The sequence below is a fragment of the Penicillium malachiteum genome, assembly GCF_028827825.1.
Source record: "Penicillium malachiteum strain IBT 17515 chromosome Unknown utg000005l:1.0-9002435.0:326005.0-9005861.0, whole genome shotgun sequence".
Taxonomy (NCBI): Eukaryota; Fungi; Ascomycota; class Eurotiomycetes; order Eurotiales; family Aspergillaceae; genus Penicillium; species Penicillium malachiteum.
This window is the reverse complement of record NW_026643099.1, coordinates 2,835,437-2,855,233: the sequence shown is the minus strand read 5'-3', so window position 1 is coordinate 2,855,233 and position 19,797 is coordinate 2,835,437. Positions and strand designations below refer to the sequence as shown.

The 19,797-nt window shown below is 47.6% G+C and overlaps 6 protein-coding genes across 6 annotated transcripts; 1 reads left to right on the top strand and 5 right to left on the bottom strand.

Annotated features, from left to right (window-relative positions):
* Positions 1–361: 361 nt before the first annotated feature.
* On the bottom strand, positions 362–1,984 carry N7483_011068 (DnaJ family domain-containing protein; the record flags this gene model as incomplete). Its single annotated transcript, XM_057094495.1, has 2 exons — positions 362–1,564; positions 1,622–1,984. The coding sequence occupies 2 exons, from the start codon at positions 1,982–1,984 to the stop codon at positions 362–364; spliced, it is 1,566 nt and encodes a 521-aa protein (XP_056940466.1).
* A 273-nt stretch (positions 1,985–2,257) lies between these two features.
* N7483_011067 (mitochondrial 37S ribosomal protein mS37) lies at positions 2,258–2,716 on the top strand (the record flags this gene model as incomplete). The annotated part of the gene is made up of 3 exons (XM_057094494.1): positions 2,258–2,384; positions 2,476–2,555; positions 2,618–2,716. The coding sequence occupies 3 exons, from the start codon at positions 2,258–2,260 to the stop codon at positions 2,714–2,716; spliced, it is 306 nt and encodes a 101-aa protein (XP_056940465.1).
* A 219-nt stretch (positions 2,717–2,935) lies between these two features.
* N7483_011066 (cytochrome P450) lies at positions 2,936–4,603 on the bottom strand (the record flags this gene model as incomplete). Its single annotated transcript, XM_057094493.1, has 3 exons — positions 2,936–3,075; positions 3,134–4,227; positions 4,281–4,603. 3 exons carry the CDS (start codon positions 4,601–4,603, stop codon positions 2,936–2,938), a joined length of 1,557 nt encoding a protein of 518 aa, XP_056940464.1.
* A 722-nt stretch (positions 4,604–5,325) lies between these two features.
* Positions 5,326–6,776, bottom strand: N7483_011065 (uncharacterized protein; the record flags this gene model as incomplete). The annotated part of the gene is made up of 3 exons (XM_057094492.1): positions 5,326–5,410; positions 5,477–6,306; positions 6,381–6,776. The coding sequence occupies 3 exons, from the start codon at positions 6,774–6,776 to the stop codon at positions 5,326–5,328; spliced, it is 1,311 nt and encodes a 436-aa protein (XP_056940463.1).
* Positions 6,777–9,607: 2,831 nt separating this feature from the next.
* On the bottom strand, positions 9,608–16,090 carry N7483_011064 (guanine nucleotide exchange factor DCK1; the record flags this gene model as incomplete). The annotated part of the gene is made up of 1 exon (XM_057094491.1): positions 9,608–16,090. The coding sequence occupies one exon, from the start codon at positions 16,088–16,090 to the stop codon at positions 9,608–9,610; it is 6,483 nt and encodes a 2,160-aa protein (XP_056940462.1).
* A 1,556-nt stretch (positions 16,091–17,646) lies between these two features.
* On the bottom strand, positions 17,647–19,521 carry N7483_011063 (cytochrome P450; the record flags this gene model as incomplete). Its single annotated transcript, XM_057094490.1, has 5 exons — positions 17,647–17,803; positions 17,871–18,040; positions 18,103–18,379; positions 18,451–19,325; positions 19,447–19,521. The coding sequence occupies 5 exons, from the start codon at positions 19,519–19,521 to the stop codon at positions 17,647–17,649; spliced, it is 1,554 nt and encodes a 517-aa protein (XP_056940461.1).
* Positions 19,522–19,797: the final 276 nt, after the last annotated feature.

The following is a 19,797-nucleotide window of genomic DNA, read 5'->3' as shown; positions in this document are numbered from 1 at the left end:
GATTTCTGGAGTGTGCAGGGTTGAAGTTGTGATATGTCAGTGGGTCGTCCTGCTGTGTGGCATGACCCCTATAGTTTCAAGTTGTTATAGTTCAAACGCATTCCGATTCCTTTTGTATATTTTATAGTGACAGGAAATGGCAATTCAGTTATTTGGAATCCCCAAGGCTTTTGTTCAAGTTTTCAGGTCTGATTCGTTCAATTTAAGACAAATCTCTTCTATACTAGTTACATTTCAGTCTCGATTGGTATGTCCAAGTGTTATACATAATGACGGTGATCAAGCAGAGCCTCAGATATTGATAGCATTCTCCAGGTAACTTACATCTGGGTAAACTTCGAGTGGCAGCTCATCACAAATCCTACTGGCCTTTCTTAGAAAAAAGATCCCTCCACATTTCTTTCATCCCGTACGACTTGGTCTTGTCCTCTTCATACACCCGAACCGATGATGGACCAGGTCCAAGTGACCCAAAGACACTGGCCGAGGGACCAACAACTGAAGTCCGCGGTCGAGCACGCTCTGTTGCCCGACGTCGTATTTCTTCTGCTAATCCAGGCGCCACATCTGCAAAGCAAGAGTTCAATTCGCGCTCAAGATTTATATACGGTTTCTGTGCAGAGCGAGGCGCTTGCAGGTTATATGAGCGTGTGAGAGAATTCATCTGCTTCACAGCGAGCTCATGATATGAGCGTTCAATACCCATATATTGCGGATCTCGCAGTGGAGGTAGATGGAGTAGTTCTTCCTGGGGTTCGGGCGCAGCTGGCACACTAACAGGCTCTACCTTCGAAACAATGCGTCCGTCGCTTGCGATCTCAGACACGACAGGTTCGCTTTCATCTTCAGTGCTGCTATTGCGCAGTGCTGCTTCCAACTTGGCTTTTTCCGATAAACGAACTTCCGCAGCGGCATAGCCTCTCGCCCGTCGCATCTGCTCTTCCAAGGACCCGCCCTGGCTAGCAACGAGTCGCGCTGCTTGTCTTCTCCACTCGACACGTATCCTTGAACGAAAGCGGCTTAATTCCAAAGCCAGTTCCTGTTGCTTCTCGATCCAGGGGGGAACAATCTCCTGCTTTTGAATTATCTTGTTCATGAAATATTCGGTCGTATCGATGAATGCACTATTGGCATTATGATCCGTCTCCGTATTGATACCTTTTCCACGAGGGATTCCCCGAAATTGTCCTCGGGCAATCGCATCTTCTATCCGTTCATTTGCCAGAGAGGAGAGACCCTGGATCGAGATCGGCATAGCCATTGCACCCGGCGATAACTTCTCACGCATTTCTTGACGAATAGATTCTCGCTCCTCCTCCGATAACCCAGGGCTCTGGCTAAACGCATAGGTCGAAGTACGCTCTTTCGCACTGGCTAATCTGGTACCAGCCGTATGCTTTGGTTTCGGGGCAGGCTGGAGGTTGACAGGGTTGGGTATTTTGTAGGGAGTGCGTATCGGTTTACTAGCATCGTCGAGCATTCGTAGAGCTGAGTCGTGTAAGCTTTCGCTTCCTGTCCATGCAGGAGCTGCCGCTGTTTCCCGAGTGCCTTGGCCTGCGCTAGCCTGTAGGATAATCAAAGATTAGCTATGCACAATGACAGAATTATGGGGAAATCGTACAGGCATATCGAGGATCGAGTGTGCAGCAGCATTCTCACTTTTAAATGATGCTGCTTTGACTCGCTCTTCTAATTGTCGCTTCAAATCTTCAGAGAACCCCGCATGCTCGATGTTACGGCGCGCCGCTCTCCCACCTTCGAGCAGGGCATCCTCTGTCATCTGAGACAAACGCCTTGCCATAGCCCCTTCCTCCTTATCCTCATTTTTATCCTGTCTGTTTCCTTCATTTTGTGCTGTTTCTTTCGAAGACGAGTTGTATCTAGATCGAATCTCCGCTGGAATCGGTCTGACGGGAGCTATCGTAGCTCTAGATGCATGAAGGGAAGATCTAATTCGAGATCCCCAAATCTGTTTCCCAGACATTCCTGAGTATTCTGAACTTTGCCAAAGGCCAGTACTAGCACAATAATCAGACCATGAAAAAGAGAATCAAGCTCCAAAGTGGCACAGGTTCAACTTACAAGTCGCATCTCCAGATTCTTGATGTGACCGAGTCCCGCTTATGTCATCAACTTCCGCGGAGTCCAAAACTTCCAGGGATTTTGTGATCTCGAATCAACCCGGCCATTGTCCAGCTGTTCTTCGCGACCTCCCTTTCTCGCTTCTTTCCTTCCGGTCACCGTTGGGTCCGTCAAGATGCCTCCCAAAAATGTCAGCACACGTCTGAACCCCATCCGCCTCAACTCCATCAACCACCTCCGTGTCCGTCGTCCGAACCAACATGAGCAGAATCCTTGTGTGACAGTCATGTCCTCAATGCTGAGTACGTACTCCTGATATTTCTAGACACTCCACTTGCCAGATTATCTAAGATTCATATATTACCCAATATGACGCGCTAACAATTCTGATAGACTGCTGGGCTTCGCAAGGATACAACGCAGCAGGCTGCGCTGCTTTGGAGACTCAATTGCGCAAATGCATGGACCAACCGGTACGATTCGAATCCCCAATACATTCCACGCTATGGACAGTCATTAATTACATTTTATACAGAAATCGCAAGAAAAGAAGAAGAACACCGTCAACTACCACTTGATGAGAATGTACCCCAAGGTCGTCGGACCTCGCAAGAAGGACGGTGTTCTGGGCTAGATATGAACAAGTTTGGAGTTTGGGATTTGCATTACACCTCAGACCAGACACGGAAACCTCTGGATCACGAAGTTGAGGGACTGAGGTTCTTGCATGGGAGTTGGTTTGTTTTCGCATCCTCATCTGTACAGTATATACCTGCGTGAATCGTCTTTAAAAGAATTCATTGTACCATTATGGAATATCTCTCTTTGCAAGTTCAAGGTTCAGATTATATGGCTATTGAATGGCATGGAACTTCAGCATCAGTTTCTCGGCCTTCGGATGCACGGTATACGCATCAATCGCTTCGATATCCGTATCATCCACGATGGTAGTACGGAAGTTGGAGTAGATCGCAGCGACGGCCAATTTCGTTTCTAATTCATTAGCAGAGCCCTACAAAATCCGATGAAAATACGCGGAGCACAAACTTACCCTGTAAAGCAAGGTTACTTCCCACACACATCCGTCCTCCACTCCCGAAAGCCCAGAACCACCGACGCCGCTCTTCAAGTTCTGCCGTGGAATTCTCTTGTTTCAGCCATCTCTTCGGTTCCCAGGACTCCGGATTGGGGAAGACATCTGGATTCCGATGCAAAGAGTATGCCTGGGCATTGATTCGAATATTCGGTGGAATGTCATCATACCCAGCTAGGGAACAAGAAGGTTCGGGCGTGACGCGAGGTTGGATTCCTGGGATCGGAGCATGAAGCCTCAATGTCTCTGTGACGATAGCATCGAGTAGAGGCAAGTTATCAATGGACTTGGGTGAGGGTAGTTCATTTGATTGCGGGAATGAAATAGGCGGGCTAAGAGAAAGTAATTCCTGACGCAGCTGTTCTTGAATTTCCGGGTGTCGAGATAACTGCCAGAATAAGTACGTCAATCCAACAGCGCTGGTCTCGAACCCTGCTGTTAATTGATCATACATCTCACAAGCAATATCGATATTCTGTTGCTTCAGATCTGGTTTCGAGTCATTCTCTTTAGCAGATTGCTTGTCTAGACCCTGTTTCAATTGCTTGTATACGATAGGTTCGATAGCTGGATCAGTAGAATCTAACGAAGCCACTGCCTTAGCACAGAGATCCAAGACCCATGCATCAAGCATTCCATTCGCAGAGTCACAGAATTTCGGGATAATGCGATATCCTATACAATTCAACCATCCAGCCAGGTAAGGCATTTCCTGGTGATAGAACTCGTATGGCTTGCGACAGAGATACAAGTGTAGCCAGTGCTTGCGGAATGCATGATTCTGAAGATGATCCGTGCCATTGCGTAGACCAAAAAGATAAGCCGATACGAAGTCCAATGTAAGACCCATGTTCAGATCATGGACGTCTAGCGGCTTATCTGCAGTCACAGACTCCTGGATGATAGGGAGCAAACGATCAAAGACAATCGCTTGAGAAACTGCTCGCAAATGAGGAGAGCTTTGCAAGGTAGATTTGGAGTAAATATTGCTTAGCATGCGCTTGCGCGTAGAATGAGTCTTTGTGTCCACCATTGTGAACATGCTCACAGTTCTGTCGTAGTATTAGTCTACTATAACCTTGGCTATAGAGATTGGAGGACTTGCCCTAGGGAGCCGAAAACACGAGGATACCATTCGTGTTTTTCAAATCCACCAGTATACACAGACTTGATACCGCCATCAACACAATTAATCGAAAGCTCAGACGGCCCAAGTCGAATAAGGGGACCAAGCCGTTCATGTTCTGCCTGGATAGTCCGATTGTTTCTCATCGTGAATCGCCTCCAAAGCATCCATAATGGCGAGATAGGAACACTCCAGTGCGCATTTGGAATTTTTGCCAGCGGTGATAAGAAGGCCGGGTAAATGATGCATTTGTATAGAACGAGGGCCAGGCCAAGTATGGCTGCCAGAGAGGTAATCGACATGGTCATGTACTGGACTGAGTCTTGTACGAGCCACACAATTTCTGTGTCAATTCTCCCGAGGTCGAACTGTGTAATCTCAGTGTGATTTCTGTGGAACCCACGGACACTTATCTGCTTCCGCCGGCCTTTTAGGTAATTGACCCCAACCCCGCGCGAGGGGAATCTTTATTGTCGGATTTGGTCTGGATTGGTTTGTTAGGCGATGATATCGGCTTGTTGATGTGGAGCTTTTGAGATCGAGGTATGTAGTAGAGTATCTGGGGATAAGGCTGTGTCCAACCAGGTTGAGGATATTACTTGCCTTCTCCACGAAGTAGATAAGGTGTGCGATAAGCACTTAAAATGACATAATGAAAGATCTGGCGGTCAACAGCCCTGGAGATCGATACATACAGATGTCATGATATGCTCAAAGTGGGTTTAGGATGATACTAGTAGGCATCAGGCTTGGAGACTTGGACTCCAGATTGATGGCGGACACCAAATGATACAAAATCGAAGATATGGTATTGACTCATAGTTACAACAACGAGAAATATGAAACAGTGTTTTTTTTAGTAAAGTGGGAGCATAAAATGAGAGCTTGCAGGAGTAAATACGTTAGAGTAGCTCGCTACCTGAATAATGATGCGAAAGACGCCAACGTCCACATACGCAAAGCAGGCTCTGCCGTAAGTAATTTACAAGCAAAGTCAATCGCCTGATAAAGATCACTCTTCAACTCAGTTGAGGAGACTGCTGAAGATGCCGGTGGCATCGGAGACATCATCGGGATAGACGTAGAATGCAAGAGCAAGAATAACGTACCTAGGGAAACGGGTTAGATATGGACTTAACATGGATGGGGTTAATAGGGGAAGGGTTAGAACATACATTCCCAAGCACATGACACCCTCGAGATAATTCGACTTGCCGTCCTGAATCAACAGAGTGACGACCAGACCAGAGATGAAGAAAGCGACAGTCTCAAAAATCTGGAAGTGCAATGACATCTTACTATCCATGATCCATCCCAGAATGACCAAGAAGGGAGTGACGAAAAGGGCAATCTGCAAGCTGCTGCCGATCGCAACACCAATAGCCAAGTCCATCTTATTCTTGTAAGCAACCACAACGGCAGTCACATGTTCAGCTGCATTGCCGACGATCGGGATCAGCACCAGACCAATGAAAGTCTTGCTCATGCCAGTCTTTTGCACAATGCTGTCAATGCTGCCGACCAAGTAGTCCGCACAGATTGCAACCAGAATAGTGACAACAATCAGGGCAACAGTCGCAGCCCAGGGGCTCAGGAGCCGTTCCTCTGCTTCCTCTTCCACGTCTCCGTTCTCAGCATCACTCCCATTGCTCTCCTCGAACAGGTTGGCGTGAGATTTCAGTTGGAAGTAAAGGTACATCACATAGATGATGAGCAGAATAATTGCAGTGCCGTGCGACAAAATCAGGACGTTACTTTCGGCGTCCTCTGAGGACTTGGACATAGCAGCGTAGAGGGTGGCCGGAATAATGAGGGAGGCGGATGCAACTGCCATCAAGGAGGACATGGTGGATGCCACAGTGCTGTTGAAAGATTGTTCCGGATAGCGGAGGCCGCCGACAAAGAAACAACAGCCCAGTACAAGAAGGATATTGGACAGGATACTGCCCAGCATACTGGCTTGAACCACGCGAATCTGCTCATCCCTGAGAGCGATGATGCTGACCTAGAAAACAATAAAACGCGATCTGATTAGCCATTGGGATTGAGACAGAGATATGCAGTGGGTCCAGCTCTTACAATCAGCTCTACTGCATTTCCAAAAGTAGCATTCATCAGGCCTCCAAGGGCCTGACCCATTGTAGCTGCCAACTCCTCGGTAGCAAAGCTCAACAGGGAAGCAAGCGGAATGATAGCAAAGAAATTGAGAACGAAGATGGCAGTAGAATCCCATTCGAGCGCTCCAGCCACGATACCTAAGGGAACAAAGATGAGAAGCACATTGACGTAGTCACGAACCAGCGTCAACCAAGTCAAGCGGACGACTTGCAGGGGCCATCGAACCCAGGCACGATTATCCTTGGGGTGATGATGGTGATTGCCATGGTCGACATGATCATGTCCAGATAATCCAGAAAGGGAACGCTGACCCAGCAGCGAATCGCGTTCGGAGGGTTGCAGCAAACCGGAGCTCATTCTTCTGCTTGGACCAAAAGTATGGCTTCGAAATTGCTTACGAAAAGGAACGGCAGCTGCAGCGGGTTTAGTTAAATGAAAGATGAACCCCAGGCTAGCAAAACTGGAGAAGCGGAAGATAGCGGAAGGGGAAATGAAAGCTCTGGAGCCCTGGAGGTCCACGGGTATCAGTGGCTACTTACACATGGTGAATTGCGACCTGGGCCAAGCTTTTTAGGAAGTGACGATGGGAAAGTGAGCGGGGTCTTGGAGCCACAGGATCCGTGGTTGAGACGACGTAATCAGTATGAAAGAAAGAGAACCGTGGGTGTAAAGTGGGTGTAAAGCGGTGCAAAGCAAGGTCTGAAACGAATTAAGCCGCGACAGCACAGCCTCGATGAGGATCAGTTGCAACAGCACACGACCTTGGCAAGGGAAGCTTTGACGCCGATCTCACATTTGACCCACATGAGTTATTCCAAGATTAATTATAATTGGTCCCGTTTAAAGCCAAGAGAATTGCACTGCCACAACTGCGAATTCCCCATATTAAAAGAAGTGGAATTTAGTCATTAAAATTCATACATAAAAGGGGAGAGTTCAATATTTTACTATTGAACTTGAACTTGGAAGTTCTTGCATTTCTGGATAAATTACGGATAAATTACGGATAGATATCATTTAGTATTCCAAGTTGGCGAGCCTGAGGCCATCATACGAGTACGAAATACGGTACTCCGTATATAGCCCTCCAGGAGTCTTGTAGTACGGAGTTATATTTATTATATGATTTTTAAATCTTAACTTGATAATTTGAAATGAATGTACTCCGTACTAGTAGTATTAAATAGCCTGCTATATGCGGGTATTAATATTCGAGCCCTGGCATTGATTGATACCACCTCATGCACATGAGCCACTAGTAGCCTGAGTGGGGCATCAGATAGTGCCTAGGTATTTACTAAACATGATCTCAAGTGCTTAGCATGACTGGTATAACTTGAAAATCTTGAGAATCTTTGCAGACTTGAACTATGATCATCTAGGTAAAGGTGCCCGAATTAACAGCCTGAATTCAACACTCGAACTACTAGTACCTCAAATACTAGTACATACTAGTTGCTATATGCATGTGTGGTCATACGAGTATCACCTGCCCACCTGCAGTGGCCCTTCCTTATTCTCGTCATACTATGAGACCCTTTTCCCTCATACTAGTAATCACTGAGCCTTGGAATGCATAGATGACATGATTTGAATGACACACATGCATCTTGGGCATGAAAACCCGAACGTTGAAACTTAAACTCGCGCTATCGGGTATGCATAGTGAATCACACCCAACACTGCTTATCCAACATCGACCACATCATGAATGCTCTTGTAATCTGTTCTGCGTATCGCTAGTCCTTCTTACTAGGAGTACTGTTCGCCAGAACCTTTCGTCTCTGCTTAAGCATATAAGAATACATCATAACGGATCCTATTCAAATTAGCCGGATAATCCAACCCCAGCCTGAGGTAAGTATAACTGAACTTACCCGGTACATAAAGACCCAAGAAGAAGTAATATAATGCCAGCACAGCCCAGTTTGTGGTGGCTGTGGTAGCCTGATACATAAGCCACCACTCACTGCCAATACCAATAGGGTACAGCACCAAGAACAAGGAATACCTAGGAACCGTTAGCAACATACTTGGCAAACCTTGACCCAGTACTAATCGAAGCTAAACCAGCAACTTGGGGACTCAAATGATTATTCCACTAACCTAGCCCATTTCAAAATCCCCGGAACGGGATACCCAGCTTGCATAATAGCAAAATACAAATAACGAATTGTATCCGCCAAGGACCAGGCTAGTATCATGGCCGGGTAAGCCGGGGAAGGAGATGTTGTTGCCGAGAAGGCATAATTAATTGCCCAAACCTGAACTGAGCGAGCGTATACTTGGGTGAAGGTAGTGAAGACAGGTGAGCGAGTTAATTCTGTTTCATCATCCAATTAGATTAATGCCTGTATGTGGTAAGGAGTATCGGAGATAAGGGAGCAAGGGGTACTCACTGATTGCCGCGTGTAGAATCTCGACAATAGCCAATGTCTGGGTATATCGGACCCAGGGCTCAACGGTTTTGTATACGCTTGAGATATCAGGAGATGAGATCAGGGTACGGATGGTGCTGATCAGGATATGGAGCCATAGAGCTGCACAAGTGGCATTGTAGAGTAGGGAGATAAATGCGGCTGATAGAAGATTGAGGGGGGAGATTCTTTGGGAGGCATGATGACCATCAATCTCTATCCAAATGATGATCTATGAGATTGAAGAGCGAATATTTGCACGAAAAGGGGATCAATGATCTGGTATGGACACGCTTTCCTTGATGCAAATTTGACATCTTCAGTTTAACCCGATTCGGAAACCCCGGACCCGCAATTCACGCACATGTGCTGCGTGCACATGGCAGCTCGAGTTCGTGGAGAATTTTTATTTTAGTAATCTACTCAGAGATAATCTAGTATGGACTCGAATATTAAGCAATAAGGTATATTGTTATGAACACGGTAGTGTACAAAAGCAGATCAAAACTGTATGGACTATGCGGAGATATGATAGGACTAAAACACATGGTATCTATCTCATAACACCAAATAACACTCGGAAAGATTGCCCGGTCCACGGTGACAAAGAACAAATAGTAGTAGTGAAAAGAAATAGAGGGTAGAAAGGAAGGGAAAAGTACATCGGGGAGTAGTAAATCACATCGAGAAGAGAAGGTTAAGTGGAAGGTAGAAGGAAGGAAGTAAAGGTAAAGATCAATGAATACATCAAAGGAATAGAAAGGAAGGAAATCACTCTTCTGCAAGTGTGCCATTTGACTTGAAGTCCATGCGACTACTCTTGCGACCGACACCCTTCAGAAGACTGAATCGTCGGAACACAGAGTCTCGTACTCCGGGATGGCCATGGCTGTGTGTCTGTTCTGACGAAACTCTGGTGGTAGTCCCATTGCCGTGACCATTGGCATTCACACTGGAATGAGAATTGATCGATAACTCCCGCGGGGGTTGCGTACTATCGCGCGTCGCAGGACGAGAGTAATCGCGTGTGGAGGGGAGTGTGGACCAGCCGCCACTCGCAGCAGGGGCAGGTCGATCGGATGATGTGCCAGAGGTACCAGGAGCAGGAGGTCCACGATGCTGGGAGCCAGCGCGGCTGCGACCCTCATGAGATTGAGCTGCTGTATCGCGGGAGGCGCTACGCGATGGTCTCTTCTTCAAGGGAATTTCATCCGCTACACCTGCAAGTGAAGGATTTGAGCCATGCTTCTTATCACCCCCAAACCAGCTTCGGCGCTTCTCACTCTTGCCACCGCGCGAGTGACTTGTTGCGCGGCTGTGTACTGTTGCGGCATCGTCATCATTTTCTTCCTGCTCGACAGGGACATTCTGAGCCTTGACGTCTGATTGTTGGATAGTGAAGATGGAATTCGAGGGGCCGTGCCGCTTGAATGGGTTCATAATGCTGATACGATGACTGACTGAGTGGCGATCGGATCGCTTACGAGTATGTCCATTCGAGCGGGATTGTCGCCGCATAAGTTCTTGCTCAGGACTGACAGACCTTTGAGCATTTTGGTTTCGGCTTTCTGAGTTGGGTGACTGGCGAGCGGTGTGAATAGGAGTAGGGGATGTTCGGTAATCGGAAGCTGATGAAGAGAGAGACGCTAATTCGGGTTCAAAGACATGCTCGAAGCGACGCAGCAGCTCTGCCTGTGTTGCTTGCTGAGCTGGGCGCTGATAGAGGGAAAGTGCATGCTTGATTCCCAGGGCATGGTCAATCAAGGCAACAGCAAGCGCATTCTCCATGGGATCTATGGTCTCTGGCAAAGCCTCATCTTCATTAAAGCCATCCTCGTCGAGGCCATCTTCATCTGTCTCGTCAAGCTTATCCTTAGCGCCTTGTGGACCCGTCAGAAAGCTGCGGTATAGCGCAACACAATTCGAAGACGAAGAGCGAGTAGTTTCCAAAAGTTGATCCAGCGCTTCAGTGAGATTCGACAAGGTATTGTCCTCGCCACTTACTGCACGTCGCTCAAGAATGTGCAACTCCTGGGTCTTGCGGCACGTGCGTTCAATGGCAGTCTGCAAGGGAGATAAAGCAACCTCTTGAACTGACACGATTTCACTGCGACGAAGAATGTTGGGGAAGGCATCTGCAGTAGTGAAGATGAATTTCTCCACATATTGTTCGCGCACATCTGAACCGCTGGTGTGTCTACGCGATGTAGCTGTGAATCGAATGGGGTTGGAGATTAACAAATGGTCTCGCACGGAAAGAGGAATCTTCGACCGCTGATAGACAGGATGGGAAACCTCACGGTAAGCAGTCACACCGGTAATCTGGAGGAACTGGCCTTCGTAATCGGAGATTTCGCCAGAGGACATGATCTGCGCAGAAGGATGCTCCCGTTGCATTCGGTCTACAAACGAAGCCATGCGTTCAGTCGGCGATCCTTCGAAGACAAACTCCTTGTCACGTAAGCTGGCAGGAAATCCGAGACCCTTGTAGACAACACGGAAGTAACGCGGGAACTGGCTAGTACCCTTAGCAACATAATCATTAATGCGAGCCATGGAGTTCTGGGTCTGAGAGAGCTTCGCAAAGTCCATAGTCGTGGCTTCGTAGTGTGCAGCGAGCTCCTTGTAGCAAGCTAGAGCAGGCGACCAGGCCATTGCATTTTCAAAGTGCTGAATGATCGAAAAGTACAGTGACTCCTTTCGCTCAAACGCTGTTTGAACGGGGAAGGCCGGGTTCATAATCTCAGGAAGAGGCTTAATGGCATCCCACTCATAAAGATCGGCATGGAACTGAAGTGCCAAACCAGCTTCTGTGAAATTGCCAGCGGAAGCCTGGCCGTCGGCCAATTCATGAACATAACGGATGAAAATGTCCTCACGTCCCATATCTTTCATGTACTCCATGAGCTTCAGAGCATGCAGACTCTGAATCGATGCACTGCTCTGAGAAGCAACAAGGAGATCAAGAAGCTCATCTACAGTAGAAATTAGACCCTTGACTGCGTTCAACAACTCATCCTCAGTGCCATCAGTGTCGAAAAGGTCGAGCAACTCGTTGACAAAGATTTTCTGACTGACACTCTCACTCATGTGCTTAGACTTGAAGAGTGAATCCAGGCTAGAGATGATTTCGGTTTCGATAATCGAAATATCCTGGTTCAGATCCCACTCACTCAGGATCATCGTCCTAAGGATATGCACGGCAACATGGCGCAGACCTTCATGAACACTCAAGCATAGCCCGATAATAGGAGGCACCAGGTTGGGTACATATTGAACCTGATATCCACCCATGCGCTTCAGGTTATACCGCTCACGCTCATCGTCAGTGGTCTCCCAACCGATAGACTCCCAAATAGAGTGCAGGAGATCGGCACCTTGCTCTCGAACATCACCTGCGATCTTCCAAACAGCCCGCCGCTTTTGCTCTGGGAAGGTCTCAAGAGCAAGCGCGTCACTGGAGATAACCTTCAGCAGGGTAGTGAAGAATGATTCCCAGAGCTTGGTATCGAAGGTATCCGCATCATCAGGGGCAGGAAGGAAACGGTCGACCAGGATCACAGCCAGATGCTCCAAACTCTTTATAGCGGCACGATGATTGTAAACATGGATACTGAACCAGCTCTCCGGGTATGCCTCACAGTCCATGATGGAGTTATGGGCCTCAAATGCCTGAGCAACAAAGGTTGCAAGCTCCAATTCTTTGAGACGAGGGGTCTTGGGCGAGACTATCTTAGCCAAAGCAGCCATGATGGCAGAAAGCTCGACCAAGGACTCATCAAATGGCTGAGGTGTCTGAGATGTTTTGACTTGGAAGGGAAATGACTTGCTGAATAGAAGTGACAGATACTCCGTCTCCTCAACTCCCTCTGTTGAAATAGCACAGTAAGAAGCAACAACACTCGGCATGAAATCGTATAGTTGTGAGTCAGGCTGGGTGAGAAGCTGTGCAACAATCGCGCTACTCAAGCGGACCTGATCACGATATTGGTCCGAAACACCTGCAGTCGAGCCCCAGTATGGCTTCAACCAGCCCACACAGCTGGAAATAAGTGTCTGTCTCTCTTCACCGGAAGCAAATATGTCGAACTGGGTATAACTTTGGATGAGCACCAGCTTGTACAGCACAAGCATACCGGTCACATCCTTGCATGAATCCATGAAACTCAACGCGATCATAATCATTTCGTCACGGCCAAAGACCTTGGATAGTTCAGGCAGCCATGAATGGAAGTGCTGGACAATCAGTGTCTTACTACCGACTAAAGCGGGGTTCGAATTCTTCATCAGATTCTCCATCGACTTGAAGATTGTGTGCAGGTCTCTGTTAAATGTTGACTGTACGGAAGTGATTCCAATGCCCTCTTCCTTGGCCTTCTGCTGCTCACGAGCATTAATAATGAACTTAAGCAGATGGCGGCCAACCTTGAACGCAGCACGCAAGTTACGAGACTGCTGTGGGTCTGTAGGGGCATTCAACAAACGCAGGTAGCTTCGAATGAGGCATGGTGTAGCAAAGGGGAAGTCGAATTTCTCGTCTGCGTATTGATCAACCAAAGGCGCCAGACTGAATCGACGGTCGTGGACAATGCCCAGCACTGTGACAAGGTTCTTGAAAATCAAATCTTCGTATTCATCATTGCCGGCATTCTCCACCAAGATACCGAAAAGTGCATCAAAAACGCCACGTAGTTGCTTGACGATTTCCATCTCAGGAACGAAGAGCACCCGTTTGAGAGTATCAAGCACCTCATCAACTGGTCGCTCCTTCCAGTTCAATAAACTCAGAATCACTTGGTCCTGGGAGTACTCGGTGCTGCACAGATGTGTCTCCAGGCGCAGAGTTGCCAGTGGACCTGTCAGTGCTTCATCCTTGGCGGATTCATTCTTGCCAAGTGCACTCCAAGGAAGACCCAAGTAAGCACCCTTTCCGTTCTCCATACTGGAGGTCTGCTTATCGTAGGCGTGCAGCAATAACGAGTGATTGCCATCTCGAATAAACGCTTGCTGGTCCCAAAGTGGCATCCAAGCCAGGGCGAATGGGAACTCAGGTGCGTCTGCCACACTCATAATGATGTGCGATCCAGGGATCCGTTCCGTAGGAATCTTGAGACGGATTGTTTGGTTCCAAGGAGAGCCTCTGGCCGTAATTGTCGTTCGCCAAGCGGTATGCGACGTGTTGGCTGATGACGGGTAAACGCAGCGATCTATACGGGCCCCAGAGGCATCACGCACTTCTAGAGTAAGTTGCAAGTTTTGCAACCCAGTAGTTGTTTGCAGAGGAATTTGACCCGCGGTTGGATGAGAGAGGAGAGCATCGGTTGGGAAAACGGCCTGGAAGAGGGAGACATAGATATCGGATCTTGGCTTTGTGGGAGCTTTAGAGAAGCCAACGCGCCTGGTCTGAACAACATCGTGCATCATCGTGGGGTTCTCACGCACAAGGCTTTCGGGGTCAGTGCTCACAAAAGGATGAAGGTGTACATGCAAGCGGGCAGCGTAATCTGAGCGCACATAGCGACCAGTGTGACTAGGCAAGAGAACATGTAGGAGTTTGTCGAATCCATCAGCATTGCTTTCGCCTTCATCACCCTCACGAGAAGGCGACCAGATGTTGATAACCTGCTCGGCATCGCGATCTTGTTTGAGAATTGGGGAAACCTCCAGGATTCCAACACCGATAGTGCGGATGGCGGAGGTCTCCTTGATGGGCTGAGGCTGGGCGGTGGTAGCCTCTTTGGCAGAGGATGCGCTACTCGAAGACCGCGGAATTCCCTGGCTAGGGGGCTTTGGTGGCCCATCCATGCTGGTACCGGTTCGGGTCTTGGGAGTCCACATCATGCTGCGCCGAGTTCTTAGGCTGCCCTTCACAGATGGCTGAACGCCTCCGGCTGCAACACCTGACTTGGGAGACCCAGGGCCATCTCGGGACATGGAGGCTCGTGGAGCTGGGGTGCTCTCGACCGTTGAGCGCATTTCTGCAGCCCGCACAGAAGTGGCAAGGTAAAGTTGACGGCCACTGGTAGTGCCATCTCCAATGTCCGTTGCAGCCAAATCCGTGAACAAAGTCTTCAGCTTGTTGCTTTGGGTCAAGCTGACGAACTTTTCCGGAGACGGGATATCCAAACTGAATGTCTCCGATAATGGATTGAAGACCCCGGCATCAGACCGGGAGAAGAGTTGGATGGCCAAAGAGACGGGACCCGGGATGTTGCCAGATACAGCACTGATTTCGAGAAGTAAATGATGCAAAGCTGTGGTATCTGAGGAGCTGGTGGGTCGACTATCCAGCATACTCATTTCCGATTGTAACTTGGCGAGTTGAATTGCAGAGTCCTCTCCGGTTAAAAGTCGGCCTCTTTGATCGGGATCTCGAACAATAATATCTCCACTGAGCATTTTGTTTGCTCGAACTAGCTTCCAAACTGTTTCATCCCGTAGTGCCTCCTTCTCCTTGCTGGTCAAAACATTGTGCAATAATTGTCTCCTGGCAAAATCCAACTCCTGTACAATTGTCGACATCTCTTCCAAAACTTCGTAGTTTCGCGCTAGTAGGAGCTCGTGCAAATTCGTAGAGTGCCATTCGCGTAGACAAGAAGCAATCTCATCCACCAGAGGTTCTGTCAATGAAGTCGGAGTCTCATCACCAATCTTGAGCATGGGAACAGGCGCAGCAGGTTTTGGCGCATCGGGATCTCGGGGCGCGAAAGACACTGGCGTGTGAGGAATTGAACCACCTCGATAGGTCTGCACGGAGCGCGGACTCGCCAAATCCGAATCATCTGACTTGTGAATCGTTATTTGCGATGGCTTTCCCTTCCTCGCCAGGACCACGTCGGACACCTCGCCGGCTTGATACTCACCCAACGAGTACGCCAGGCTATTCCGTGACTGGCCTTCAAAGTCCAGTCCGGAGAGTGTCAATCGATCGAAGCTCTTTCGGTCCCCATTCCCATTCATTAAATGCTTGTATCCCTCGCCATCGCCCAGTACTTCCCGAATCTCTACGCAGTTCCGTGGAAAGATACCCGAGAAAACACGTGCTTCCAAGGTCTGACCCTTGGTGCTAGTCAACCCCGCCAATAATGACGGCGGCGCAACTAGGTATCCTCGACACCATTCTCCATCTGAGCCTCCTTGTTCAATGATGTACAATTCGTCACCGAGTTCGAGAGGTAGGTCCGCGGGAGATGAAGGATTGAAAGGGTATATGGCCACCGCAAAGGCAATGCGAGGCAGCGGCCTCCAGGGCATGACTGTAGAAGCAACGGCTAATCCAGCAGAGTGCCGGTCTCAAAATTCAATTGGGGTCAGATTCGATCTGCCCGGTGTCCCCCCACACGGTCTGGTCGAATAGAATTGAATCTCCGATCGAAAGAATGTCGGATAATTTCGAGAGCGGATGAATAAGGTATGAATGGTATGGATGATCGGTATTAAGAATGTTCGATTGTTTCAATGACACGCGACATTCGTCAAAGGTCCTGTTGATCGGGTCCGGGGAGGAGGAATAAAGGAGAATGCGCGGGATCGAGGAATGCGACAGCTAAACGGTTTCACGATTGAGATTAGGGGAGCTGTTGCACAAAGTGTTGGAAGTGATTGGGGGCGAAAATAATTTTATTCGAGGGGGGAGAAGAGGCTGGATCCAGACCGCAGGGAGACTTCTCTCGTGCGGCGCACGTCTCGCAGGGTCTCGAGAAGTTGCAGTTGGGGTATCTCCCGTTGCCCCCCTTACGAGAACTTCGCATGGTGGAGACCAATTTTGGGTCCATTGGCGAGAACAGTGGGGAACCAGGAAATAGTTAAAGATTTGGACTCACCTTTAAAGACAGGACGAAAATGATATTAGAGAAGAGGTAAGATAAAAAAAAAAGTAAAGGGGGAATTATCAGAAACAAAAAACTTGACCCAAGATAGAAAGAGATGAGAAGAGTCGGGACAAACGACGATCCCCAAGCAAATCGATCTTTATGGTTTTTCGCTCCACTAAGACCCAAGTTAACCTTATGATTCAGGACACACATGAGTAATTATTTTGACCTAAGGTGTCTAGATATTTCGATCTTATTTTTTACCAATTTACATATAGATATATTGTATCATGTATGTATCATAATTCTTGGGACAAAAGTTGGGGAAGCTTAAGCCACCGGAAGCATATTTCCTTTTTCAGACAAAACGGTTCTCCTTTATTAATACTTGAGAGAATATGGCTTGATTCCTCGCGTATAATATAGTAAACTTATACGATTTTATAATCTCAATTAAATTGACATGATCACATATGAATTACTAGTACCAAAAATCCGAATCGGATCTCGAATCTCGAGAACCAAGCACAGACCAGAGAATGCCCCTGAGTAGAATTAAGCGGGACCAAAGATTGACACACCCGTGGTCCTAAATATAGGAGAACGAGTTCAACTTAGGTGGGGCCTATTATAGTTGGGTGCCAACTGGTCACACCTGGTAGTGCCCATAGTGCCCATAGTGCCCAGGATCAGGCACCTACCCAGTGACCTTGGCACTGTCGGCAGGCACCTGGGGCATCTCCGGGCCAGATCTCCGCTTACTCAGGCACTAAAGGCATTTATTCCCCACCCAACTAGCAGGTCCACCATCATGTTCCCCACATCAGTGGTTCAAGTTACGTATCTCATTCAACTTGTCTAGTGCATTATCTCTGCTGGTGAAATTTAGATCATGCTGATCAAGTTTCAGACTAAAACCCTAAATTTTGTTCATATATGCTATGTTTAGCTAGTGTGACGAAGACCCGAGAACTACCACCTAGGCAGTACTCTATATCAGGCCATTCTATCATGCAACTCAATCATGAGTGCCGGTTTATCCCAAATAGTATACACCTTCTGATCAATCCAATCTTCACTTTCCTTGCAAATTTGAAGATCAAAATTGAATAAAAGTTTGGACAAAATCATCCTGATTTCAATATAGGCGAGACTTTTTCGGATCTTGAAGTTAACATACTTTGTTCAACTCTTAGAGGGACGTGGAAGACATAACTTACTTCCTGCCTAGACAATTTCTCGGCCCTAAACTGAATGGCTGAACCACATCTCTCTTATCATCCTGAAACCGCGCGTCGGAGCCCAGCCAGCGCTCGGGTATGAACGCTTCTGGTACAAAGAAATTGGCTGAAGAGTGGTATGACGCGTAATGGTGGGTCGAAACAGTTACCTGCCATCTGGGTTTAGCTACTGCTTAATTAATCCAAAATTGGATGAGAAGCATATACGTACACCTCCTGGTATCATGTTTCCGTCGATAGTATCACCTCCGTCGGGAATGATTCTTGTTAGGTTGGTCACCAATGGAGGATACAAACGAAGAGATTCTTCTATGACCGCGTTTAGGTAGCTCAAGCGACTACACTTTGTCGATGTGATATCACTATCCCGGGAAAACGCGGAGCGAACCTCTTGGGTCAAGATGGCCATGGCATTAGGATTCATACAAAGATAGTAAACACAGCCAGACAGGAGTGAGGCAGATGTTTCGCTTCCCGCAATTGTGATACTGCAAACAAATACCCTCTTGTAAGCCCTTGTCTTTGGACTGATAACTGGGTAGATATTGGGAGAGCATACAAGACGGAATTTGAATGGATCTCTTCTCGACGCATGTGCGGCTGATTTTCAATGAACCGCTCTTTCTCGTCACTCAACCCGTGTTTCAATATAGCAGACATGAAATCGGGCCGACTTGTCCCTTTCTCAAGGCGACGATCGGCCTTCTGCGCACTGAGATTGAAATTCTTCAGCATTTGCTTCCTGACTGATTCCGGTATGCACACTTCTTGCAATTTCCGTAGTATTGTGAAATGGTTCAACACGGCTATGAAAGTGATACCCTTCAGGGTAGCAAATATAAGCGAGATCCAGGGATGGAGCCTGCTATCTTTGAGACAGTCGAATGTCTCAGCGAACATCAGATCTCCTGTGATATCAAACGTCACAAAGTTGAACCAACTCTTAATGTCTTCCTTAGCTTTGTTATCTGGTCCTATCTGTGTTCTTTCGCGCAACCGAGAAATGAGCAAATCTATGAAATTGACAATCACTTCTTCTTGTTCGCGGAGACACCGGTCTGAGAAAGCGTGAGACAGAAGTCGACGCTGTCTTGTGTGTGCCTCATTATCAAGATATCCTGCAATACTATCACGAATACCATTCGTCTTGGAGCCGTAGAGCTTGAAATCTTTAGCAAGCTGTGGCTTACCTGGGCGAAACCCGTAGATATCCTGGAATGCTTGCGCGCTGTTGAATGATAGCTCATCTGGACCAATCCGAACGACAGATCCATACTTCTCATGCAATTTCAGCATATCCAAATGGCTTTTCCCACGCAAAATGCTGATACTGGAGGGTATATTGGATATGGCCCATAGCTTTGGTCCTGGGTATGACCGCAACGGAGAGATCAAGGCATTGTAGACCAATTCAAATGCTATCCAAGCAAAAAACTTGCATACAATTAGCTTGTTTCATCAGTAATTGAGGATCATTGAGTGATCAAGTATCAGTAGCCAGTGGAGTAGATACCAAGGTGAACAAAATAACCACCAAATTTCCTTGAAATAATACCCGCTCAGCAAGCTCCTCGAGAATTTCCACTGCTTTCAAACAGACTTGGTGGATTGAACATTCTAGTAGCCACATTCTGGTTTGTTTCCTCTGATGTAATAAATGCTGTAGTTTTGTCCCATGTATGGAAAATTACCCGGACAGCTTCGGACAGCTTCCCGGCAGGGGCCAGGTCGATTTATACAGAGCAAATTCAAAATTCAAGCTGAAAGTGGGGGAGCCTTACAAAATATTTCTGATTCTGCGTAGAAGATGCATACATAATATCGTCATCTGCAGATCTCCTTCTACTATAGCTTAGACATATTGTGAAGAACTTGACACCAGACTACCAGCGTCACACAAAGAGAC